We start from the raw sequence: 27683 nt of genomic DNA on the forward strand, positions 1-27683 counted from the left end.
GACCACCCCTCAAAATATTTTAAAAAGGTATCCTATATCCCAATCTTTTCTTACTCTAAAGACAAATGTGTTATATTCCAGATCAATATCGACTGGTCAAACTACTCGATTTTAAGCAAAACACAATTTATTCAAACGTTATAGTTAAAATACAACAAAGAAGAACCAGGTAACTTGGCTGTTTCTGAAAACTTAGCAGAATAATAGATACAGTAATAATTGCTAATTAACAGTTCCAATATAGTAACATCCCACAAACACACCCTTTGGTAAAAAGACAAAGTCAGAAACAGATTTCTCATGTAATCCAGCAGCAGAGAAAGAGAAAAACCATCAAGTGAAAGCTCAATCGCAGCCAGGAGACATTTACTCCAGCTTCCAACCCTGTTGAGATTCCAACAGCAACTGCTGCTGAATCTCAATGCTAAAAAACTAAAAAATCGAAACCCTAGTCTGAGAGAGCCGGCCACACAAATCCAGGCTGGTTCTATAGTTGAAACCTTTTGGGGAAAAAAGAACCCAAGGCCCTTCAGCCTTTTTACTTTATGGGTCTTCACTTACCAGTTTGTTATCTCTGCCTTAAAGTTTCTTTACAACAAATAAAAACCAGGACAAAATACACCTCCTAAAGCACAGCATTGTCACAGTAATCATGTATTTAGGTCACTGTGACAAATTAACTTATCACCTGTTTTGGGGGAAAAAAGCCTACACAAAACTAATTAATCTGCCCCTGTTTTAAAATCCAAATTCCAAATATAATTTATAAAACATCTTTATCATAGGATGCTGTCATTTTAACCAATTTGCAACTCTATTTATAAAACAATTCACTTCTAGTTGAGTGTTACCTTTTGAAACTCCATCTGTCAGATTTGAATTTCAAGAAACATTGTCCTCTTATGATGTTGTGCTTTAATCTGAAATATTGATGAATTGCGATTTTTAACCGATTGATGCTTGTGTTGTATAGGTTACCAAACTTCTGTTTTTGGTGTGTCCAGTGACTGTTTGTTAGACCATTTGCCTGGAGTGAAAACTAATGGATGCACCGTAGAAGTTGTTCCAGCTTTACCACGACTACAAATTACTACATCTCTGCCACGGTATGACATCTTGAGCCATGCTGGTTGTTTTGCATGTTTTGATTTCCCCATTCTCTCCTTGCTCAGCACGGTTAGAATGGTGAAAGCTTTGATTTATATTCTGATATTTGATATTCAAAAGTGGGGGTATAACTTTTAACACACTTTTCCCAAATGGAATGAGTATGATCTAATCATGAACTGTTTTCTGAATAGAAGCTGTACAACAATAATTATTGGCATTGTTCTCATTAAACATAAAACAAAAGATAACCAATTAAGTTAGGTTGATTGTCGTTTTGTACAAATTGTAATGCAAAGCATTGTTTCTAACTGCATGTCAAACTGACTCAGTATTCTAAAATATTTAGCTTTGTTTCCCTGCACATGAATTGTTGTATCACTATTCACAAAGAGAATCTAAGAATAATTGCAGCAAGGCAGTCCTCAATGAATGGTTAGAAACTAGGAACTAGAGGGAACTCTGAGTGCTTGTCCACAGGCCCCTGGAGGCCACAGGACTGGTTAATAGGGTGGTTAAGAAGGCTTATGGGATATTCACTTTTTTATTAGTTTAAGAGCAGGGAGACTCTGTTAGATGTTGTTGTGTTCAAGGCTATGGACCAAGCTCTGGAAAATAGAATACCCAGTTGTGTTAACTTTTGGGGGGAAAAAAAATCCCAAGGTGTCTCAATTTATTTACTTTCTTGGAGACAGCTCGGTACCTCTTTCAGAAAAAGGACAAAATAACCTTTTAAAGTGACAGCATTGTCATAAAGTTGAGAGAGATGTTAATAAAGCACACAGTATGTTAGGTTTTACTGAGGCAAAGAATCCAAGAGTAGGGTGCTTATGTTGAGCTTGTCTAACTGGATTGGCCTCAGCTAGAGTTTCATATCAGGTTCTGGAAACTGCACTTCAGGAAGGATATGAAGGCATTGCAGAGGTGCCTGAAGAAGTTTCACAAATGGATCCAGAATAAGGGAATTTTGCTGTGAAGAATAGCTGTAGCAGCTGACAAGCTGCTTCTTTGGAGAAGGTTGAGAGGAGATCCGATTTAAAATCATGAGAGGTTTGGGCAAGATTTTAAGTTGTGAAAGAATCAGGAAAGGGCGGTACAAATTGGAAGGGATTAGTAATAGAAGCAAAAGCAGTTTGTAGGGAAAATGTTTCATGCAGTGAGTGGTAAGGGTCTGGAGTTCACTGCCTGTGTGTGTGTTGGAGGCAGATTCAACTGAGGCATTTGAAAGGCAATTTTGATTATTTCAAAAGGGAGCGTGCAGGGCTATAAGCAGAAGACAAAAAAGTGTTACCAGAAAAGAGAGTCATTTGGAGAGCTTCCCAATGCAGAGAGGCTGAATAACTTTCTGGACCACTTTTTCTGATTCTGAACTGCTTTGAGGAATTTGTTTACTGAATAATTATAATCTGTCTCTAGATGACTAGTCAATTAGCATTAGAACGACAGAACTGTGTACTCTATTCCTTTTTTGAAAATAACTTGAAAATTTAATTGAGAATATTTGAGAAACTAGCACGTGTTTCTTGGGTTTAGGTGTTTTCTAATATGGTTATTCAGCCTGCATTTAATCTTCCCAAGGTAGAAGAGACCACATTGTGAATAGTGAATACGGTAGATGAGATTGAGCGAAGTACAGGTGAATTGCTGCCTCACCTGGAAAGTACATCTGGGATGTGGGATGGTGAGGAGGGAGGTAAATGGTCAAGTGTTGCATCTTCTGTAATTGCAGGGGAAGATGCTGTGGGTGTGTAAGGGAATGAAAAAGGAGTGAACCGAAGTGTCCCGGAGAGAATGGTCCCTGCAGAATACTACTGACAAGGGAGAGGAGGAGAATAAGTGTCTGGTTGTGGCATCCCATTGGAGGTGATCGAGGTAGTGGCTTTCAGTCCTTTGGAAGTGGAAACATTCTAACCTTGTTGTGGAAGGGAAGGGGTAGAAGTGTGGAAGATGTGTCAAACACTAATAAGGGCCCTGTCAATCACTGTCATGAGCAGAGAAAAATGGTGGAAGTATCTGAGGCCCTCCCCTGTGAAAGGTGGCATTGTCAGAATGGATGCAATAGAGATGGCAAAACTGAAAATGGGATGGAATCTTTACAGGAAACTGGGTATGAGGGCTTAAAGTCGAGGTAGCTGTGGGAGTCAGTGGCTTTGTAGTGTAAACTGTGGCCAGCCTTTCCACAGATATGGAAACACGTGTTGGGGAAGTGAGGAGTCAAATGTTGTGGTTCTGTTCGCCAAGCTGGAAATTTTTGTTGCAAACGTTTCGTCCCCTGTCTAGGTGACATCCTCACTGCTTGGGAGCCTCCTGTGAAGCGCTTCTGTGGTGTTTCCTCTGGCATTTATAGTGGACTAACACTATATAGGACAAACAGGAAGACAGCTAACGATCCGCATCCATGAACATCAACTAGCCACGAAACGAAACGACACACACTCAGACGACAAGCAACATGAATTCGACTGGGACAACACTACCATTAGAAAGGGCAAGCCAAACAAAGAACAGCCAGGGAATTCCTAGAAGCATGGCACTCATCCACAAACTCCATCAATAAACACATTGACCTGGACCCAATATACCGGCCACTACAGCGGACAGCTGAAACTGACAACCGGAAGCGGCAGGGACAGGCCACTATAAATGCCGGAGGAAACACCACAGAAGCGCTTCACAGGAGGCTCCCAAGCACTGAGGATGTCACCTAGACAGGGGACGAAACGTTTGCAACAAGAATTTCCAGCTCGGCGAACAGAACCACAACAACGAGCACCCGAGCTACAAATCTTCTCCCAAACTTTGAGGAGTCAAATATTGAGCATCTTCAGTCCTTTTGTTTTAATTTTATTTGGAGGTTATTTGGGACTTAGTTCATTGAAAAAATTTATTGTCTGTGTGAATAAAATCTTTGGCAACATTGTATTAAAAATACAGGATTTTTATAAACTGTGCAAAACGCAAGACTGAAGTTCGAAATCCTGTTAAAATTTATTGAAAATGTAACATCATAGACATTCTATCCTTACAAAAAAGGTCTTGTCACATTTTTGGTCAACTTGTCGATTTATAATATCCAGAGCCCATATGAATAATGGAAACTAACCTGTGAAAAAATGCCTTTGTAATTGTGCCTTGTCACAAATGCTGACACTGTTGCTGCTTAACTTTGAATTTGCCAGGTTCTCAGTTTGAAAAGCACAGTAACTCCCACACACTAAGCACACATTTTGGCTCCTGACATTCTGTTCAAATTTTGCTATTTAATTGCATGAAATATCATTTACATATCAACTTTCTGTTGTATCTGTTGTAAAAGCAAATCTTCCTGTTGTCACTATTTTGAATCATTGTTTGTCTCTTCAAGTTATTTTGCCCACATTTCAAAAGGGCATCTATGTAACATCAAAACCATTATAATTAGATAAATATTCCAGTGTGTTACTGAAAATAGTTAAAAATGTTTTCATTTACAAATTTCAAGACACAATGCTTTCTTGAATTGTAAGTGAATTCGAAAATGTTACATCTTGTGGGAACACTAAATTTATGCATAACTTCTCAGTACCAATTACTTAAGCTTATGGACATGGTTGCACTGCTGCACCAGGTGTCACAACTGGAACTGCAGAGCTCCCAGCCTATTGAATTAACTGTCAACCTTCTGAAGGTGGACTTGCAAAGTTTTGCCACGAAGCAAATCCCTGCATTAAATTGTTCAAACTGTTTAGAGGGCAATCATCAGATGTGTGGGAGATTGCACCTCTCTTCCATCACACTTCCACTCCCTCCACCAGCTCCCCCCTCCTCTTCCCACCCCAAATCAGGGACAGCAGTGCCCTGTAAAATCCAGCCCAATGTGAATTTGTAACAGAGAAACTGAGTGCATTGATGGTGCCTTAGTTTTCGTTACCTGTGAACTTGTTTAAAAAATTTGAAGACAGCGGAAGCATGCCAAAGTGAATAAAATGGCAGACTAATATCAATGCTTGCTCTTTTTTTTGAAAAAAATTCTGTAGTTTAGATAGCCAGCTAGTTTCAGATTTGAAAAGGTGAATGCTAATTACTCAAAATCTGAGACAATTGTGACATTGTGGAACAAATTACAGAGGACGAATGCACAAAAATGTATGAAAAAATTCACTCGGACCTTTTTGAATATTAAGTTGAAAATAAGAAAAATACTTTTTAAGTTGAGGTTCTCTTGCTACGCATGTGTCAGAGAACAACTTGGTGGGAGAGAGATTAACATTTAAATTGAGATATGACTTAAGATAGAGGGGTTGAGATTGCAATTAAAATGCAGAAATAATGGTGTAAATGGCTAGAAGGAAGAGGAGATGGTGAATCTTAAACATATTTAAAGTGAATGATTAATTGTGAGAGCAAAGGACTCGACGAAAATGAGCTTTTCGAAGGTATATTTGTTCAGGGAAACTACATTTGAATCTCTTGTTATATTTGCAAAATGTTTTGTGAAAATGATGGCAGATGAGGAAGAATTGGCATAGTGATCTTAACACTGGTCAAGTGATCCAAATCCTCAGGCTGACATTCTGAATTTGTGTTCAAATCATGTCCTGACAGGTGGTGTCATCTGACTTAAATAAAAATCTGTAATTTAAAAGCTTGTCAAATGGCAAGTAACTTTTGTCATAAAAACCCATCTGGTTCATTTTTTTAATAGATATTTTTATTAGAAATTTAACATTTTAACAAGTTTACAAAAATAAACAAAACTCTCGTACTTAAATCTTAAATAAATAATAACCAAAATTTAACAAAAGAAAAATACCGAGGGGAAAAAAAACCAAAACTCAACTAACTACTAATCTAACCTACAACTAACCAGAGTGTATATTTAAGTCTCTTACATTATTCAAATAAGAAAAAAAAACAACGGATAACACAGAAATTGGGTAGTGAGATACATGCTCGGAATGTGTTAACATCAAATGTAACAAAACCTGTATTCGTGCGGGACTCCTCTCCCAAGGGGCCCCAGACCAGCCACGTTCGTAATCTCAATTAAATAAAAGCCCTTGTTAGGATAGCCGAAATATCTGTATTCATGTAATTCAAGAAGGGCTACCATATTTTTATGAAATAATTTGGTCTTTCGGTACACCATATTTGTAAGGAAGTCAGGGGGAATACATTCCATAATTAATCTGTGCCAATTTGAAAGTCCAGGGGGGCCCTCAGCCATCCAGTTTACCAAAATATTTTTCCTTGCACAGAAAGAGAGAATAGAAAATAGTCTCTTCCCGTGCATATCCAGGGAGTATCTTCAGCTGGATAGCCTGAGTTCTGTTACAGATGGTGATTCTTCTGGCATTTTCCCAAATTTATTCCACGTTTCTATCGAGATTTCTAGTCACAAATCCTGATCCCATGTTTTAAGCAGATTGTCCATATCTCCCGATACTTCATCATGTAGTAAATGATAAATAGTACTGACGGAAGATACCCTCATTGGTTGTAGTACTCTACATTCTCTATCTGATTTATAAAGACTATCTAATAACGTAGTCGTTTCTGTATATAATCTCGAATTTGGAAGTATCGAAAGAGGTCTCCATTACGTAATCTGAATTTCTGACGCAGCTGTTCAAAAGACATTAGGACCCCATCTTTAAATAGGTCCCCTATACGTGAGGTACCCCTGGATTTCCAGAGCTTAAAATTGGCATCTGTAAACCCCGGTTGGAATCCCCATGCTCCCACTATTGGCGCATAGGGGGATGTTTTATGTGAGTTGCCCTCATTTTGCCGCATTCTATTCCAAGCTTTAATTGTGTTTAGTATTATAGGGGTTTTAAAGTGATCCGTAATGATTTTCCTCTTGTCTGAAAATAAAAGGTTAATAAGTGGGCATTTTACTTGAGAAGCCTCGATGTCCAACCAGATTGATTGTGGATCAGACAAGACTCAATCAGCTATGTAACTTAATAGGGAACTCAACTGATATTTCCTAAAATCTGGGAAGTCCAATCCTCCCCTTGCCTGTGGAAACTGTTGCTTCTTCAGCTTAATGAGGGGCCGTCTATGATTCCAGATAAAGGAACCCAACCAGACATATAATTTACGTCGTGCCAGCCTCGGCAGCATCACCGGAAGCATTCTCATGGGGTCTGGTAGATGGGGCAGGACATTCATTTTAATTAGTGCTATTCTACCCAGCCAAGAAATTGGAAGGTCTCCCCATCGCTGGAGGTCCTGCCTTATCCTTTCCACTAAATGCACAAAGTTAGCCTTGTATAACTGACCAAATACTGGGGTAATAAAAATGCCTAAATATAAGAAACCCTCCAGGGACCACCGAAAGGGAAAGTGGGATCCATCCACTAAGTGGGGTATCATAGCAAGGCCACCTATTGGCATAGCCTCCGATTTTGAGAAATTAATTTTTTAGCCTGAGAATGTGCTAAATGTATTAATAACTTGGATTAAGCGAGGAATGGACATCAGAGGATTACTGAGGAATAGAAGAACATCCTCTGCATAAAGGGTAATGTTATGTTTACCTGTACCAATCCTCGGGGCTGTTATATTAGGATCAGCCCGTATGGCTTCTGCTCGTGGTTCAATTACTAGCGTAAATAACAATGGTGAGAGAGGACATCCCTGACGGCAGCCCCTACCCACACTGAAGCTATCCGAACCTAATCCATTGGTAACCACAACTGCTTTGGGATCACTATACAATGTTGAGACCCATTTGGTAAACACCTTTCCAACGCCAAACCTTTCCAATGTGTAAAACAAATATGACCATTCCACCTTATCGAATGCCTTTTCTGCGTCTAATGAGACTACTACTCCTGGTATCTTTCCCTGATGGCAGGCTTGAATCATATTCAAAACCCTTCTAATATTATTGGATGATCTACGACCCTTAATAAACCCCGTCTGATCCTCCTTTATAATATGTGGCAGTACCCTTTCTAGTCTCAGTGCTAACGTTTTAGAAAGGATTTTAAAATCTACACTTAGCAAGGATATTGGTCTGTATGACACACAATCTTCTGGATCCTTTCCTTTTTTAAGGATAAGCGAGATATTTGCCTCTTTCAGCGGAGGTGGGAGACAGCCCTGACTATGTGCGTAGTTATACGTGTCCATAAGTGGACCAGCCAATATTCCTGTAAATTCTTTATAGAACTCAGCTTGAAAACCATCTAGGCCAGGTGCCTTACCGCTCTGAAGTTGCCTGATTGCGTCAAGTATTTCTTGGACTGTTAGGGGAGCATTTAAGACCGATACCTGTTCCGGAGTTAGGTCCGGCAAGGTCAAATTTTTAAAAAATGATTGCATCCTCTTCGTCCTGTCTTCACAATCCTGCAATTTATATAAATCAGAATAAATTTTTCTAAAGATTGCATTAATCCTTTTATGATCATGAGTCAAAATACCTGTACTTTCTTGATAGACCTGATAGTTTGAGGGGCCTTTTTTTCCTTTGCAAGAAATGCTAAGTATTTGTTTTGCAAATAATATTTCCATCTTAGCCGTTTGGGTAAGCGTGGTGTTTAGAGCTGCCCTAAGGGCCGTAATCCTTTGCAATTTGATAATAGAAAGTCTCTCAGCGTATGCTGTTTCAGCTGCTTTTAAGCGAGCTTCGAGCAGACGCTGTTGTTCTCCCTTTAATTTTTTCTGGGTCGCTGAGTAGGAGATGATCAAACCTCGCGTGTAAGCTTTGATGGTTTCCCACATCATTGGGTTGCTAGCCGTACCTAAATTAATTTTTAAAAAAGTTTTAAATTCTTGAGAGAAGTACTTTACAAATTTACTATCTTTCATCAGGAAGGGGTCCATACGTCAGTGCCGAGGGGATGTCCCGTTGTTCCTTGCCTTGATTTCCATACATACAGCAGCGTGGTCGGAAATTGCTATACTATCTATTTTACAGGATGATATGGAATTTAAAAAAATCGAGGGAGCAAAAAACATATCATTCTGGTATGACATTTATGTGGATTGGAGTAAAAAGAAAAATCTCTGCCCTGTGGATGAAGACATCTTCATATATCTACTAATCCTAATTCTTTGTTCAGATCCACCAATTGTCTAGATCTGGGAGATACTCTTGCAGTACTCTTGGGAATCCTATCTATTTCTGGATCCATAATACAATTAAAGTCTCCCCCTATAATTGTATGACGGGCACCAAGAGCCATCAATTTTGAGAAGGCTTCCGTTATAAATTTAAAGGGGTGTGCCGGGGGGCAGTACAAATTTAAAATCCCATATTTCTCTCCATTTATAAGAGCTTTATTAAGAATATATCATCCAGATTCGTCTTTTATCTGATTTAGGATTTTGAAAGGGAAATTCTTTCGAATAAGAATAACAAGTCCCCTACGTTTTGAGCTAAAAGAAGTAAAAAATGCCTGATCAAATCCACCTGTCGTAATTTCAAGTGTTCTTTATCTGACAGGTGTGTCTCCTGTAGGAGAGCTATATCAACTCTTTCTTTCTTGAGATTTGATAATATTTTCTTCCTTTTGACTGGCAAATTACTCCCGTTGACATTCCAGGTGCACCACTTAACCGACTGATCAACCATAATCGTCTGGGCCAATCCGAGACCCCTCTGGAGGGGGAAACCCTATCCAGAACATCCCGAACATAGAGCATATAAAATTCACAAAAATAAAGGCTCTCTCATACACTCTCAACAGTATAATAAAAAACAATTTCTAAATAAAAAAAAATATAAAAGGTATTTAAATGGAGATTTTCCCCCTTGTTCCCAGGGGGTGTCACTTCCTTTCCAAAGGTCCATCGTATCCTCTCCCAACCAGTGCCCCACCCTTGACCCAGGCAATCCTCAATAGGATGAGGAGAATTCAGATATACTACAAAGCTAGAGCTAGCACCCTACGCCCCCCCCCCACACCAATACCTGGATATATTTGGTAATATTAATACCATGTATAAACATATATAACTATAAAATTACAACCTCCACAAGTAATAATTAGGGGTGGGGGAGAAAATCGTTAAATAGAGAACAAATAAATAAATCCCTCTCTCCACCCCCCAAGATGATAATAAACAGTAAGGTAAAAAAAACAGGGGCCATAAACCAGAGTGGGGGGAGGGCAACCAACATCCAACATCTCTTAGAATTTATCTGAGAGTCCAAAAATTCCTTAGCCTTTTCTGGCGATCCGAAGTTATACACAGATCCTTCATGGTTAAAGCATAGCATCGCTGGGTAGCGTAAGGAGTACTGAATATTTAAGTCCCTTAATAAACGCTTCTTCGCCTCATTGAATGCCTTCCTCTTTCGGACCAGAGCTGGGGAAAAGTCCTGGAATAACATGATCTTGGATCCTTTATAGATCATGGCTTGGGAATCTTTTCCAAGATTTCTAGAGGCTTCTAGGAGTATCTGCCTCTCCTTATAGCTCTGCAGCAGGAACAGGACCGGCCGGGGACGCTGGTTTGAGCCGGGCCCGTGTATTGCAACCCGGTAGGCACATTCTACCCTTACCTGGCCTGATCCAGCCTCCAGATTTAAAAGCTGTGGCAGCCACTGCTCGAGAAACGCAGTAAGCTGGCCTTCCTCTTCCCATTCGGGAAGGCCCAACAAACGAATATTTTTTCAACGACCTCGATTGTCGAGGTCATCAGTATAATTTTATAAGGTCTGGACTCGCTGTTCGAGAGTCCAGACCCGATCCATGGCCGGTTGCGCTGTAGTTTCGGAGGTCGCGGCCTTTAGCTCCGCCCCTCCAACTCGGCGCTCGATTTCCATCGACTTCGGGATTCTTCAATAAAAGCGTCGATCTTCGCATCCAATTTGGAGATGATTTCCATGAGGCTTGCCACCATAGGTAAGTCCCCCGGGGTGGCTGCGGATGCCTCAGCTGCAGCTGGAGAGGGTGGGGGAGGGGTTCTTGCTTGCTGAGAACCGCGGGCTCCCTTCCCTTTAGTCATTTTTACTGAAGATTAGATTGCTTCGTATTAAATTTAAACAACTAATTAAATTAAACAGCTATTTTAAATGATTTGGTGAGATGGTGGGGGTGGGTGACCCACTTTGCCCAAGTCTTGGGAGGAGCACTGTAGACTCAAACTTGCTGGGTCGCCGCCATCTTGGATCCCCCCCACCTTTTTTTAAAAGGGAAGATCATCTGTCATCCTCACTTCACCTGGCCTACATTCAATTCCAGAGCCACAGCAATGTAGTTGACTCTAATTGCCCTTTAAGGTGGCCCAGTTATAGTCATATAGTACAGACGAGACCATTTGGCTCATTGAGTCTGTGCCAACTTATTGAAGTTAATCTTACTTTCCAGCACTTAGGCCCTAGCTTTGAATGTTATGACATTTCAAGTGCTCGTCCACAAAACTGTAAAGGTTAAGCTTTTTTTCTGTCTATAATTCCCTCCTACAGAGTGCATTTCTGATTCCCACTGCTTTTGGGTTCAAAGCATTTCCTCAAATCCACTTTAAACCTCCTGGCTTTCATTTCATAATTAAGTATCCACGTTATTGAACCCAACATGACAAAGTCGGGGAAAAAAAAGGAAGGGAACACCTGGCATCGATCTGGGTATCATGAATGACGATGACTAGCACAATCATGTTAACAGTGTGGAAACATTCCTAAGCAACTTCTGGGAGCTTGTGCCAAAGCGAGGAGAGCTGTCTCTCAGAAATGCAAGAAACATCCTGACCTAGCCATATTCGTTGGACTTAGAATCATACTTTAAGGCAATCAGCAGGTTAGATCCACTAGAGGTGGTGGCACCTGGTATATATTTAGGAGGGAATTGCTTTGGGGGTTCTTAACATTCACTTTAGACCCTGTGTAATCTCCTGGCTCCAGCTCAAAATTAGACAAGACAAACTCCTGCTGTTAAATTGGTACTCCATTTGAACAGAAGATGGAGAATGCACAGAGAGCATGATGTACTGAATGTCGGAGTTCCATGTCATTGACTTGGCTGAGTCCTCAATGGACGCAGATGTTGTGTTACAAGGGTTTGTGATAAGGGAACTAATGAGAGAGAAGACGACCTACTTGACTCTGTCTTCACCAGTGGTGCTGGAAGAGCACAGCAATTCAGGCAGCATCCAACGAGCAGCAAAATCGACGTTTCGGGCAAAAGCCCCTCATCAGGGAAATTCCCATTCCTGATGAGGAGCTTTTGCCCGAAACATCGATTTTTTTCCTGCTCGTCGGATGCTGCCTGAATTGCTGTGCTCTTCCAGCACCACTGATCCAGAATCTGGTTTCCAGCATCTGCAGTCATTGTTTTTACCTCTGTCTTCACCAGTCTACTTGTTACAGATGCATCCATTCATGACAGTGGGAGTGATCACTGAATGTCTTTTTGAAAATGGCATTCAGTCTTCACATTGAGACGCTAACCTTCATGTTGTGTGGTAATACTGCCACCTTAAATAAGACAGATCTCAAATGGATCGAGCAACTGAAACTACAGTCATGGGTTACTGTGGGCTATCAACACCAGCAGAATTGTACTCAACCACAATCTGTAACCTCTTCTCCTGGCATATGCTGCACCCTAAGATTGTGTCAAGTCAGAGCTTCAACCATGCTTCCATAATTTGTGCAGGAGGCAATGCTGGGAAAAGTGCTAGGCATATCTAAAAGTGAGATATCAATCTGGTGAAGCTATCTCACAGGACGACACCAAACATTAGTGAGACTGCAACTGTAGTGCTCTATACAGTACTGGTCACCATGCAAACAGAAAGATGTTAATGCTTTGGAAAAGTTCAGCAAAGATTTACCACACCAGTAACTGGAATGGACAGGCTGCTTTATGAGGAAAGGCTCGACAGACTAGGCCTCCATACTCTGCAGCTGAAGAGTGAGAGGTGACTTAATTGAAACATGGAAGATCCTGAGGGGAGTTAACTGGTGGATGTGGAAAGGATATTTCCTGTTGTGGGGAAAATCCAGAACTAGGGGTCATAGTTTAAAGGGAGGAGGGGTCACCATTAAAAATGGATGAAAAAACATTTTTCCTAAAGGTTGAGTGTCTTTGTAATTCCCTTAATCAAAAGGCAGTGGATGCAGACTGATTAAAGATTATTAAGGCCCAATTCGATTCTTGATTAGCAAGAGGATGGAAGATTATTGGGGACATGCAGGAATCTAGAATTGAGGTTAAAATCAGGTTAGGTTTGATCTAATTGAATGGCAGAACAGAATTGAAAGGCCAAGTGCCCTACACTTGTTCCTTGTCTCTGTTTGTATATACTCACATGCCAAAAAGCATGTGAAATAAACAGAGTTAAGTGATTCCACAAACAACAGTTGACATCTATCCTGTGTGGTCCTGTTGCATCTAGCCATGGATGTTGATAGCCAATTAAACAAGAAACAACTGGTTGAGGGTTTCTAAATATTTTCATTCTCAATGATGGGAGAGTGCAGCATGTCAGTGCAAAAGGTGAGGTTGAATCATTTGCATCCACCTCCAGAAGTCATTTTGGTCTTGTACTGAGATTGCCATCTCAGATGACCGTTTTCAGCAAGTATCATTCCACGGGATATCAAGAAATGCCTGAAGATACTGGGTACTGTGAAGGTCATGGGCCTTGATATAATTCCAGTAATAGCACTGAAGATATGTTCTAGAACTAGCCATATCCCTAATAATGCTGTTTTAGTACAGCTATAATGCTGTTATCCATCTGATAACTGTAGAACATTGCCCAGCTATGTCCTATGCACAAAATGTAGGTCAAATCCAACCAGATAGTTAGTGCCCCATCAGTTTACCCTTGATCCTGAGTAAAATGAAGAAGGTTATATCAAAAGTGCTGTCAAACAGCTCTTGCTGAGCAATAACATGCTCACTTGTACTCAGTTGGATTCTACTCGGGCCACTCAGCTGGTATCCTCATTACAGCCTTGCTTGGAACATGGACTAAAGAGCTGAATTCTAGAGATGAAAGAGTGTGACATCAAGGGTCCTTTGGACTGTGTGGCATCAGAGAACCATCGCCAGACTGAAATAAGTGGCAAATGGGGGAAAACTCTCTGCAAGTTGAAGTCATACCTAGAACAAAGGAAGGTGGGTGTGATTGTTGGTGGTTAATCACCGCCTCATCCAGGCATCACTGCAAGAGTTTATCAGAGCATTGTCTTAAGTCAAACTGTCTTAAGTAATTCCCTTCCTTTCATTGTAGGTCAGATTTGACAAATGACAAGTATTTGGAAGATACAGTGTGGAAGAGAGTAAATGTTGAAGGGTGCAGTTAGGATGCTTAACAACTGAGCTATGTTGTTCTGGATGGTGTCCAAGCTTTGAGTTTTGCGGCTTCACCCATTCTGTCAAGTGGAGAGTTCCCCATCATATTCATGACTTGTGCCTTGTGAACAGACCTCGAGAAAGAGGTGAATTACTTTCCAAGCCCCTAACCTGTTCTTGCAACCACAGTATTTGTGGCTGGTTCAGTTCAGTTTCAGGTCATAGTTCCTCACCACTGAAGTCAAACTCACTGCTAATGAAGTCTATAATAGGTGGGCTTATATTTACAGCCTTTTTTGAATAAGGCTATAAAATTTTCAACTTTCCAATCCTCCAGTACCTCCCTCAACACCACGGTAATTTGAGAGATTGTGTCCAGTCCTTGTAATTTCCATGTTCTCTTCCTTCAAAATCCCTGAATGTACCTCATCTGGTCCTGGTTCATTTTCAACTCAAGTGCCAACAGTGTACCCAACACTACTTCTCTCTCAAATTTGAAACCTTCTAGTGATCATTTTCCATCTTCTACCATCATAGTCTGGATAGCATCTCTCTTTGATAAGGACAGATGCAAAGTACTCATTTAACACCTCAGCCAAACCCCTGCATTGAGGTGTGTAAATCTCCCTTTTATTCCTGAGTCAGCTGTACTCTTTTACTATTTATATTGCCATAGAAGACTCTGGGATACCTTTATGTTGGCATTCGTCTTTTCTCCTAATCCCCTTTCCTTCTCTAATTTGGTTTGTCATTCCCCCCCTCTGAATCTTCAATATTCCTCTTGGTCATCAATTTTAGCACATTTTTTTCTTATTATTAATTTCTACTTCCTTTGTCATTCAGGGAGCTTTGTATTTATTTCTTTCTCCCTTTTCCTAGTTTAGGAAATATGACTTGATTGGAACCAAACCCTCTCCTGTTTGAAAGTAGCCGTTATTCAGTTACAGTTGTTTATGCTAACCGTTCATTCCAGTTAATCCTGCCCAGCTGTTCTTGCCTCATTCAAGTTTGCTCTCCACCAATTGATTTTTCTACTCTGAATTGTTGCAAGTGATTCTCCACCATCATCCTGAACCTTGAGATATGGTAATCGTTGTCTCCTAAATATTCCCCAACTGATGCTTGATCCAGTGGCCCTACTCTCTTTCAAGAACCAGGCCTAAAACTCTATCCTTTGTTGTTAGACTGGGAACATACTACTGCAGGAAGCTCTGATGCAAGCAATCCAGAAACAATTGCCTCCCCTTCCCTGTGCATTGAGGTTTGAGTAATTGGTGTCTTCCATTATAACTACACTATGATGTTGGTATCTCTCAATAATTTCCCTCAGATTTGTTCGACATCCTTTCTACTCGTCAGTCTATAAATTACACTTGGCAATGTAATTGTGTCCTTTTTGTTCTTGAACTCAACAAAATTGACGCTGTGCTTGGACAATCTGAGACATTCTTTTAAAACTGCTATCCCTTCTGCTTGGTTCATTTTCTGCCTTTTCTGAATACCTTGTACGCATGAGTATTTAACACCCAGTCTTGTCCTTCCTTGAGTTAAGTCTCTGTGTTGTCACAACATCCGAACTCCATAAGGCAATCTGCACTGTGACTCCCTAATCTTTTTTCCTGTGTTGATACCTGCTTTGTTCCACAAATCCGGATGACACAAGTTTTCTGTACAACAGCAGTAGCTTTATTATTGGACAGTCGGTGAGAGATTCAAAGCATCTCCAAAGTAGCCATGTGTTTTCTTGTAGTGACACTTCTTCACGAATCTCTGCTCTACACACAAACAGTATATTTTATAGGAATTAAACGATAGGTTTATCAGTCACATGCATGATTTTAAAGTAGGTAATTATGAATTTACAAAACCCAGTGAATGTGGCTGTCTTGTCATAATGAGTGATTGGATTATAGAGACTGATTATTGTATTCTTCATGATTGTGTTGATGGGAAGAGATTAAGGCAGAAGGGTTTTGCCAGCTGTAAATGGGGGATTCACATACCTATGCTAATATGGAGGGGAAGCAAAACCATGGGAGCGGGAGCAGTTTAACAGGGTTGTGGCCAAGGCTATAAGATTTGTCTGGAAAGGGCAAATACCTCTCTCTGGGGCTACAGGGGGAATCCACATGTGTGGCTCCATGAGGGTCTATTTCTGAGATACAGTCAGTCTCCTCCCTACTGAGATATTCTGTCTGTATTGTAAGAGTACAGGCTTTCAGTTGATACTGCGGTAAGTCCTTTGGCAGTGGAATGTACACAGATCTTTGAAAGTTGCCACCCAGGTAAATAGTGCGGTGAAGAAGGCATATGGCGTACTGGCTTTTATTGGTAGAGGAATTGAGTTCCGGAGTACTGAGGTCATGTTGCAGTTGTATAAGACTCTGGTGCAGCCGCATCTGGAGTATTGTGTGCAGTTTTGGTCGCCATATTATAGGAAGGATGTGGAGGCACTGGAACGGGTGCAGAGGAGGTTTACCAGGATGTTGCCTGGTATGGTAGGAAGATCATATGAGGAAAGGCTGAGGCACTTGCGGTTGATTATGGGCATTTAAGCGGGCATTGGATAGGCATATGGAGGATAGTGGGCTAGTGTAGGTTAGGTGGGCTTGGATCGGCGCAACATCGAGGGCCGAAGGGCCTGTACTGCGCTGTATTCTTCTATGTTCTATGTTTAACCCTGAATGTTAAACATGCACTAACCCTGATTTAGACTTTTTTCTTTCTTATGCTGACTTCACTGACTAGCTCACTAGTACCTGTTGCATTTCTAAGTATTTTTTGAACCCCGGTCTTCTCTATGATTCTTGCTTGGTTCCCATATACACTCCTTTTCCATTCTCATGACTTCACAAACTGAGTTATTAAACTATAACTGCTGGCTAAGTACATAAAACTTATACTTTCAGGGTTTGTAATATGTTTAAAACCAAAATTATTAGATTGCAGTCACTTATAATTTTCAGAATTGTATCATTTGCCTTGAACCTGTAATTACCTGTTTTGTTATGGTTTAAAAAATGCCTGAAGAATATGGTACATCAGTTACTTGTGCCTGTTATATCAGGTGGCATTGTGGGATTCTTCGATGCTAAAGAAGGAGTAATTATAGTCTGTAAAGGTTGCACTTTACTCATTCAGATTTTACTGGATTAGATGTAGATGAGCAGATGTTATGCGATTTTGATTTTAATTTTTAGTGTACTGATTTGTTTTTAGGTAGCATAAACCTCAAATAAATGCACAAAGCAACAACAATTTAAAAAAATAACTCATTGTACAAAATTGATTGTGAATTAACATTGAAAAAGTATTTTTGCTCTGTCAGCATGCATTCTGCTGAAAACCACTGCACCAATCCTATTCCCGATTGTAAAGCATTTCCTATAATTTGAACAATTTCTGTACATTAAGATTTTTTTCAAAGATGACATTATTCAAACCCCTCATATATTCTACTTCTAGCAAAGGACAAATTCCATGCAGAAATATGCCCCTCTTTCCCTCAAGTAGTACTACTTACGTGTTGTAATCAAAGAGCTTAAAACTGAAAATGCAATATTTTCCGATTTATATGCTCTGTTATCATTCTAATACAAACCGGACACGCCAACCCAAAACTGGCAGTTTAATGAGCTGTTATGCCTGCAGATGGAGCTGTTATCTAAAATAAAAGCTTTTATCTAAAATGCAATCAGTAAATTGATTGGGGCTGTTAGTTGTTGTTAATGGTTAAATGGATCAGATGGAGTGGCAAGGGCAATTGTAATGTGAACTAGAATGATTTGATTTTTTTTCTGATCTAACTGAAAAAGATAATATTTTGGGGCAATATATTTTATTAGCAGTAAAGCTTTGGTACAAAGTTAAAAATCACACAACAACAGGTTATAGTCCAACAGGTTTAATTGGAAGCACTAGCTTTTGGAGCGCCGCTCCTTCATCAGGTAGTTCAGCGGTGCTCCGAAAGCTAGTGCTTCCAATTAAACCTGTTGGATTATAACCTGGTGTTGTGTGATTTTTAACTTTGTACACCCCAGTCCAACAACCGGCATCTCCAAAGCTTGGTATAATTTGACAGGGTTTATACAATAAGATATGGTGCTCAACAAATTGACTGTTAATTGGTTAAGAGATTATGCTAAGTTTTGTTAGGGAGCATGACTTTACAAATTAAATTATTAAATTCTACCTACTGGCTGAGTGCAACAAACTTAACTGTGATATGTCACTTATGTTTAGGATTTGTAATATTTGTTAACCAAAATTAATTGATTATGGTCACATAATTCTCAAGATATTACCATTTACCTTTTTTAACCTGTAATTATCTATTTTGTTATGGTTAAAAGGTAACACCTGAAGAATATGGTGCATCAGGTGACATATGGGATTCTTTGTTCAAGGAGGAGTAACTGTAGTCTCTAATGTTGTAATGTTGCTCATTCAGATTTTACTGTCATAGATATATGTGCAGATGTTATGTGGTTTTGATTTTAATTTTTAGTGGGCTGATGTATTTGTAGGTAGCATAAACCTCAAATGCTAAGCAGTAACAATGAAAACATAACGTCATTGTGTAAAATTGTATGTAAATTAACTGGTAAAATATTTTTACTCTAGGTCCGCGCACATTCTGTTGCCGTCGTCAGGTGATGAGGTATCCAATAGTGTATCTATTCACCTTTTTAATGGGGAATTGCAACAGCTGACCATCAAACTGGAGAATATTGGTTCAGAGCTTCTAGAAACATTAGAGATCTCTGCTAAAACCATAAATAATAAAGGTTAGTATTCTATGTTGAGAATGGGAATGTATGTCTCTTTATGGTAGGAGTTTCTTTAATCTTAAAACAATAACTTAGTCAGCAATTTATTTGTTGACTGTTGTTCTTCGAGTTTGTCCCCTTTTTGCCCCATCATAGAAAATGACTTTAGAGTTTTGTGTGTAATTAAGTGCTGTTAATTTGTACGTGTTAAATGCATACCTGTACTTCACACCATCTGTAGGTTTCAATTTTGTATAGTATTGAGGAAGGAGTTAGTACATTCAGGGTTTTTTCTGTTCTGGATGAACTGAATGGAAGAGGAAGAATTCATAGGCCCTCATGGGCAAGGCGTGCAGGTGGCACCTAATGAATTGTTCATTCGTTGAACTATTTTTCAAATTGGATTTGGATGAAGGGTCACTGGACTTGAAGCATTACCTCTATTTTCTCTCCACAGATGCTGCCTGAAATCCTGAGTTTCAAAAGCGATTTTTGTTTTATTTGTTTTAGATCTCCAGCTTTCGCAGTTCTTTGTTTATTTCAGGATATGGTTTAAAGCGCTTTTCAAAAGAAGCACATGTGAGGCAAGAGAAAGCCTTTTCACAAGGCAAAGGTTGTCAGGGGATGGAATGCATAGCATGGTAGAAACTGGTTCATTTGAGAAAATATTGGATAATTATTTAAGTAGGAATGATAAGCATAGTTAAGGGGACAAAGCAGACAATTGGCATTACCTCAAAATGCTCTGAGCTAGTGTAGACACGAGCTAAATGGCCTCTTCTGCACAGTAATGATTCTGTGACACTGTTATAACCAAGGGCAGAAGAACGCGCTGTCACTAGTTTCTCCAATATGTGATCATAACATAAAAATGAGCATATTTTCTGGTTACAGTGAAGATCCTATAAATTAATCAGAAATAATGATACCATATATCTAAACCTGTATCAATTTAAGTTTTTAAACAAAATTATGCAGAAGACACAGCTTGGTCAGGAAGTGCAATCTTGCAATATTTCTTCAATCACTATTTCAAAACAACAAATAGGTTTAATGCTGAATTGGTGTACAAAGATTTCTTGGCAGAACTGGGAAAGAAAAAATGAAAGAACTGCAAATGCTGGAAATGAGAAACAAAAACAGCAATTGCTGGAAAAGCTCAGCAAGTCTGGCAGCATCTGTGGAGAGAAAGTGGAGTTAACATAGCATTAATCATAAAAATCTGGCTCACTGTTGACAGTGGTCAGCATTTTAGTTTCTGTTGAGTTTCTGTTGAATTCCAGTTTTTACAAAAGAGTTTAAATTTTACATCTACCATCATGGGATACAAACCCATGTCCCCAAGCAGTTAATCTGGGGTTTCATATTGCTAGCCCAATAACATTTACTAGTATACCACCAGCATTCCTGATGGAGGTTGAAGAATTTTGTTGGGGCATGTTGGAGGAGGTAGTAGAATTGTGTTGGGGTCTGTGAGGCAGAAGGGAGAACACTGTCTGCGTCTGTGGGGGTGAAGGGGGAATACTGTCTGTATCTGGAGGAGCAGAGAGAATGCTATTGGGGTCTGTAGGGCCAAAGGAAAAGCTGTCAGGATCTGTGCAGGGTTGTAAGGGAGACTTTTGTGTGTGTGTGTGTGTGTGTGTGTGTTGGGGGGCGGGGGGGTGGGAAAGGAAGGGAAGAGTGGGGAATGTTGTTGGGATCTATGGGAGTGAAGGCAAGGAAGGAAAGGCTGTACACTTAGTGTTCAGATTCCCACTCCTCATTATCAGTACAGGGACATGTTTTATACTAAACAAATAAATGTAGGCCAAAAAATCAATTGGAGATACTATATTTGGCAACATTTTCACTGTGAAACAGTTGTAAATAGCACAATTAACATCAGGTTTGGCACATTTTAAACTTAAAATATTGCGGTTAAAGTGACATAGCATGTCTTGCTTTGACTGTTAGTGTTGGGAAATTTGCTCTCTGAGCCATACTTAAGAAAAACTATTGTTTCCAAACTCTACATATATCATACATAGATGGAATTGTCATGTGCTTTTTGGGAAATTAGTCAATATGTTGTTTACCCATTTAAAAACAATGTTAACTCAATTTCTGTACTGAAATCTGTTCAATGAATTCATCTTATGATCATGCACGACTGGTGATTAATTTGACCTTAAAAACAGCGTACAACCTTCATTTTGTTACCAGCTTGTCTTAGTCAATCCAACAGCTTACTAGAATATAACAGTATATCACAATCAAGTTCTATTATCATTCACAGAAAAACTGTATGGTGACTTTCTGAGCTGGAACTTAGAAGAATTGCTCACACAATTTCCACTTCAATCTGGGAAGACAGCTATTTTTACAGTGAATATCCAAGTAAAATTAGACTTCTCCTGTCAAGAAAATCTGCTCCAGGACTTGAATGATGGTAGGCAATCTAGTAAATTAAAGGTGTGATGATTCAATATTGGTTGTTTTTAAGTTGGTTCAACAAAATGGCTGAAAATGTATCTATGCTTGTAAGAAGAAAGGGTCTGCACTGCTTTTGTGGGGATTTGAAAGATCATTCTCATTTCAATTTCTGGTCCAGAAAAACTGCCTGAAATTTTATTTATTATAGCTGTGCTCAGTGGAGGAACAGAGGAAAGATGCAACACAGTCCATTGGTAATGTACAGAGTATGTTTGAGGAATGTTGATTTAGTGATCTTAATTTGGTTTGGCCATCTTTAAAGTTATAATCACCTGCAGCTATAACCAAGCTTTGGTTAAATGCCACACTATTTTAGGCATTTAGACTAGTTGGAATTTGAAACTTTGGTACTACTTTGCAGTTGAAATTATTGTCATATCAAATATCATTGATATGCATAGTTTTCTTATGTTAGTGAGGTCTTTTTCCCCTCCTCACTTAAGTGTAAAGATGACTATCCTGTTGTGGAATCCTGCAACATTGATGCATGAAGACTTTTTATCATTACAAATGATATGCGTGCTACCAATGTTGTATCATTGTTCTTTGTGACTCGAGAGCTTTTTGCATTTGTACTTGTTATTTTTCTTCTGTAATTGCATCTTTTCTGTTCTTTATGATTAAGACGGTAAAGTTGATTTTCTCTTAACTCTTGTGCCTAGCGCCTTTTCATTCCCTACAACAACAAAATTCATTTCAATATATGTGTTGGTTGTAAATCATTTGTCGAAAGTAACTTATGGCATGTTTTACAAATGTGGATGAGACAAGAATAATGTAATTTTTAAGAATTCTAAGAGTCTATTTGGACTCAATTCCAATCTTCTTTCTCTATCAATATGTTTATCAAATGTATCCTTTAACCTAGTATCCTGAATGTTGCTTTAGTTAGTTCAGTTTTGGCCATCACTCCTCTAAATAAATATTCAAAAATTGAGAAACTGGTTATTTATCCCATTGTGTTGATGCTTTACACTTGAGAGATTTGGCCGTTGTGATGAGACTTAACACAACAATTGCTAAAAAGATTGAGATAGGAAGCAATTTGTTCAGTATTATTTCTCAAAATGGCTGTGCCAGTGATCAGTCTTTGATGTATTCTTTTTGAGAAATGATGCCGAACTTGGCTCAGCATGCTTGTTTTTTAAAAGGGATTCTTTTGAGGTTAATTTGCGCACCTTTCATTTCTGGCCAGTGTGTTTCATTGGAGAAACACACTGTCCAGACAGCAAGGTGAAATGAAGAGGATTGAATAAATTGATGGATGCAAGTAATGAGTTGGAACTTAAAATAAACAGCAACAACCTCTCTTGGGCTCAGCACTTGAATTTTTTTTCTTTTGGTGTGAAGTCAATCAGGGTAGCAGGAATTAATGAAATAACTAAGTTTACTACATATTTCTGAATGACCTACAGTAATTGCATCACAATTGATATTCATGAGTATATCATTGTGCTTAATCTTTGATTTCAGGAAAAGTGGAGTAAGTCCCTCCATTCGTGCAAGTTAATGATTTTGAAACAAATCATGTGCTTGGTTTGCTACTTTGCAATTATTTCTGGCTATCCATTGATCCAAAACAAGCTTCACCCGTACACCTGCACAATTTTGTCCTAAAATACAAAGCAAATATTCATTATGACTGATTTGTTTTGTTTAGATTGAACATTTAAAATGTACCTAATCAGGTGGTTTCTAATTTACCTATTTTTCTAATCAACCTGTTCAGGACGTTACCTCACCTCTGAAGCAGTTGGGACTTAATCCTGGGCTTTTTGGCCCAGGGATAGGGACACTACCACTGGGCCAAAAGAACCCCACCCCAGAGTTGGTTTCGAATTTTCAAAAAAATTTATCTGTTTTTCTAATCGAGTTATTCAGAGATGTTATAACCCACTCTTGGGTTTGAACCTGTGCCTCACGGTCCAAGGGTAGGGACATTACTACAGTGCCACAAGAGCCCTCTGGTTTATTCACAGAGCTCAACTGACAAATTTAAACCTGTGTCACCTGTACCTATTTGCTGCATATTGCTTCCATTCAGGAAACATGCTTCTTCTTCTGTCCCATTTTTATCTTTAATAGAAAAAGTTATTTAAATGTCTAAAGGTTTTGTTGCATTAAAATTTACATAAAAGGAAAGAAATTGCAAGCTACATTTTTTGGGTTATGACTGTGAAAATAAATTACTTCAGTACTATATCGTAATAGAATAGTCACAGAATGAGGGTGGTGGAAGCTGATTGAACTGTAACTTTCCAAACTTTCATTTTAAAAGGAAAAGCATTGTAAGACTTTGGGGAAAGAGAAAGTGAATGGTGTTGATTGAATGCCTCTTTGAAGAAAGTTGGCATAGGCATGTTAATCTAAATCATCTTTTGTAAGTTTCTATGAACCTAAACAAATTAGTGTTTAAAGCTAGTAATGCTCTGATGATTATAGAAGGGGATAACTGACTTAATTCTAAAATCCTTTTGGAGCACTCAAGTGCTTGTCAACTCCTCATAACTCCATATGACACAGGATCATAAAAACGTCAAAATTATTTCTATGACATTAGGAAAGCAGAATTTGAGAATGTGGTGAAATTTTGGTCCATGATATGAACACACATGCTTCTAAATTTTCTGAATTGTTCAAATTTTAGTCTCAAATTGGAGAGGTATTGCCACTCAAATTTGAATACATATTTGTTCAGTAGAGTTGGAGCAAATTGGACTTGCATGTAAATGTCGGTGGCTTTAACTCACTTTGCAAACTATGGTACAAAATAAGCTATTTTTGAATACAGTTCACTGGAGACAGAATGTTGATTTTGTGCTAGCTTCATGCTTACAATGTAAACTTTCCTCAGGGATCTACTTGTTGTTTTTCATGCGCAAAGCATTTTTGTTATACACTGCTGTCAAACAAAACTCCAGTTTTCAAACTATTTTTGCCCCGTTATTATCCAAAGAAGAATTTATTTGGCGTCCTGATGAGATAACTGGTATAAACGAATCAATATTGCAAAGCAATCTACTTTCTGAAACAATTGTACTTCACTTATTATTAACCATTTCCTTCTGTATAATATTTGTAGAGCTACGGTGTTTGTTAATTTGTGGGATAATCTAATTGGCTGTGATGTACACGGAATTGAGATAAAATTGCATTTCAGAAGTGTGCAAGTCAAGTATTTGTTTCTACTTTCATGAATGTCTCAAAGTTTGAAGGTATATAATACAATTTTTTTTTAATATTCATCACCTTTATTTCATTTACTGTTTTATTATTGTGTTTTGGATATAAGGTTGTTTGTAGATGATTGAATGAAATGGCAGATTATTGATCTTAAAGATTGAGACTTTTTGACCTGAAGGAAGCTTGAGAGTAATTGATTACGCAATTCAGTTGAAGAAATTTCTTAACATGAAATGCAGAGATAGCAAAAAATGTTTTCTACATTGAAAGCCAAGTTCGAAGTAATGGAACAAAGCAAAATATCCCAGATGATAAGCTAAATCTGAAATAAGAACTAAAATCTTGGGAATATTCAACAGGTTAGGCAAAGTGTGGAGTCAGAAAACATTAATGTTTCAGATCAATTAATGTCAGTGAAGTAATTGGTTTCAAACATATATAGGGCAAGTGTGAGCAAAGAGCAAAAGGAAATAGGCTGATAGTCTTGAAGACCAGGGAGAATAAATGCAGATTTTTAGAATTTGATGAAAGTTTGGCCTGTGGAAAGTGGAAATATACGATTTCTGATTGATCAATGTAAATTTGGATCCAAAAAAAAATTTAAAAACTTGAAGTAATTCATTTTGTTTGCATTATGTGGAAACAGAGTTTTCTCCTTTCACTCCATGCTTTAGTTCAAACTATACAGAAAAGATCTCATCATGTTCACTTGGAAAGGCAGATTTTGTGTCATCTGAAAGGCAGTAATTTCCTCGATTAATAGATAATATGGAAGTGGCAGAAGTGAGCAAATATTTCACTTATGGCTTAATCGAAATTCCAAGAGACTATTGTGCCTTCAGCTTGTGTTTTATTCACAAGACTCTTGGCATTCAAATATGTATCACTAACCACTATAGAACAGTCACCTATTTGTCTTTGCTTGCTTTCTTTTCTTTTAGTTGTTTCCTAATTTCCTGACTTCCATTTTCAGCTTAGTTTATCTCCCTACTTATCTCACTCTTCTAATCTCCGGTGGAAACGAGCTGAGCATATCCAGCTTTGCCTGTTAAGACAATCTCTTCATTCCAGGCATCAAACTAATAAACCTCATCAGAACTGCCTGCTAATGCATTTAGTCAATTGCTAAATTTTAAGAGAAGATTGTATTCCCAATAACTGATTAACAAGATCACATGACAAACTTTGTAGCTTTAAGACTTTAATTCTGACGAAACATACTAAACGCAGCATTGAATGAAAGCTAACTGGTGGGCAAATAAGAGACAACTGTGGGAAAGCTATTCCTCAACCTTTTAGCAGAAATGAAAAAATCCTGTACCACAGCTTTATGTCACTGTCCAATATCTGCAAAATTTAATTTTTTTTATTAGGGAGCCAGTTGAATATTACTTCCATCTTTCAAATGGTTTAAATTAGCTTAGATTCCCTACAGTATGGAAACAGGCCCTTTGACCTAACAAGTCCACACCGATCCTCCAAAGAGTAACCTACCCAGACCCATTTTCCTCTGACTAATGCACCTAATACTATGGGCAATTTAGCATGGCCAATTCACCTGAGCATATGTTTGGACTGTGGGAATAAACCGGAGCACCCGGAGGAAACCCATGCAGACACGGGGAGAATGTGCAAACTCCACACAGACAATTGCCCGAAGCTGGAATTGAACCTGTGCTGCCCCTTTACTGTCCTCCATTTTAGGAAGTGGTAAAATTGTTTCAAAAGTAGTCCCAAACGTACTACCTGCAGTAAAGCTCACTTCTGATGATTCCTTCTGTGCTGGAATAAGTCTCCTGGAGACTTAGGTTGCCATACCATATACTCCTCCAACAAGAAATCATGTTAAATCCATAGAAAGGTCACTCTCCTCTTCATGCTAAACACACTAGCTGAAACCTTTTGTCTTGAGATTTTCTTCAACTCCCTCTCTGTCTATTTGAAGAATTAAACAAAAAGGTAGCTGACAGCCAGCCTCAATCAGCCTTGCCTTTGTTTACTGATGTGAGAAGTTTGGACTTCTGCCCAAGTCACAATCTGGGCTCCTTTGTCACCAGATACCTAAGTCACCTTCATGCAACCAAGCAAAACTCAGTATAAAGGTTGATTTTGCCTTCTACTAAATAGGTTAAAATGGAACAGTCTTACTAACGTTTCAGCTCACTGGGGTAGTGTACTGGAAATTGAACTCCAATGTTTGTGGAGTCACCACAAAAGTAAAGGGTTTATTGAAGTGTGCAGAATCCCCCATTTCTGTTTTTGAACTCAGTTTAACAGAAAGCACAGACCAGGTTTCCCTGTCCTTCATGACAATTGCTATTTATTAGAACTAAATAGATTTTCATTACAGGTGAACAACAGTGACTTGTTGACGTATGACATCACTAGTTAAAACTCTAACCTCTTCTTAAAATTCTCCCTGCACACGTGTACAGACAGACAAAAATAAAATTAGTGTTATGGCTGGAGGGTAAAACTGGAAACTTAGTTCAATGGTTCCTCTCCATGCAGTTTATTAAACATAGAATAGAGAACAGTACTGCTCTGGAACTGTCCCTTTGACCCACCTTGTGCTGACCATGATAACAAAATATTTGCATCTGCCTACGCATGGTCAGTACCCCTCTATTCCCTAGGAAAAAGTAAGGACTGGAGATCAGAGTTTAAAAAGTGTGGCGCTGGAATAGCACTGCAGGTCAGGCAGCTTCTGAGGAGCAGGAGAATCCATGTTTCGGGTATTCTTGATGAAGGGTTTATCCCATGCGTTTTCACTTCCTCTAGTCCCTGTCTGTTCATGTATTTGTATAAATGCCTTTTAACCATTGCTTCTACAATCGTTTCTACAACCTCCCCCAGACAGCACATTCCAGGCACAATCACCTGTGGTGTAAAAACTTCATTTGCACGTCTC

General features: G+C 38.9%; 1 protein-coding gene across 1 annotated transcript in view; it reads left to right on the forward strand.

Annotated features, from left to right (window-relative positions):
* Nucleotides 1-27683, forward strand: part of trappc9 (trafficking protein particle complex subunit 9) — a 598494-nt gene that overhangs the window by 121827 nt on the left and 448984 nt on the right. The window contains exons 14-16 of the mRNA XM_043689331.1: nt 974-1106; nt 18972-19135; nt 21393-21545. Of these exons, the coding sequence (XP_043545266.1) occupies nt 974-1106; nt 18972-19135; nt 21393-21545 (450 nt within the window). The remainder of the gene's footprint in view (nt 1-973; nt 1107-18971; nt 19136-21392; nt 21546-27683) is intronic.

This window comes from Chiloscyllium plagiosum, chromosome 4 (genome assembly GCF_004010195.1).
Source record: "Chiloscyllium plagiosum isolate BGI_BamShark_2017 chromosome 4, ASM401019v2, whole genome shotgun sequence".
In the NCBI taxonomy this organism is placed as follows: Eukaryota; Metazoa; Chordata; class Chondrichthyes; order Orectolobiformes; family Hemiscylliidae; genus Chiloscyllium; species Chiloscyllium plagiosum.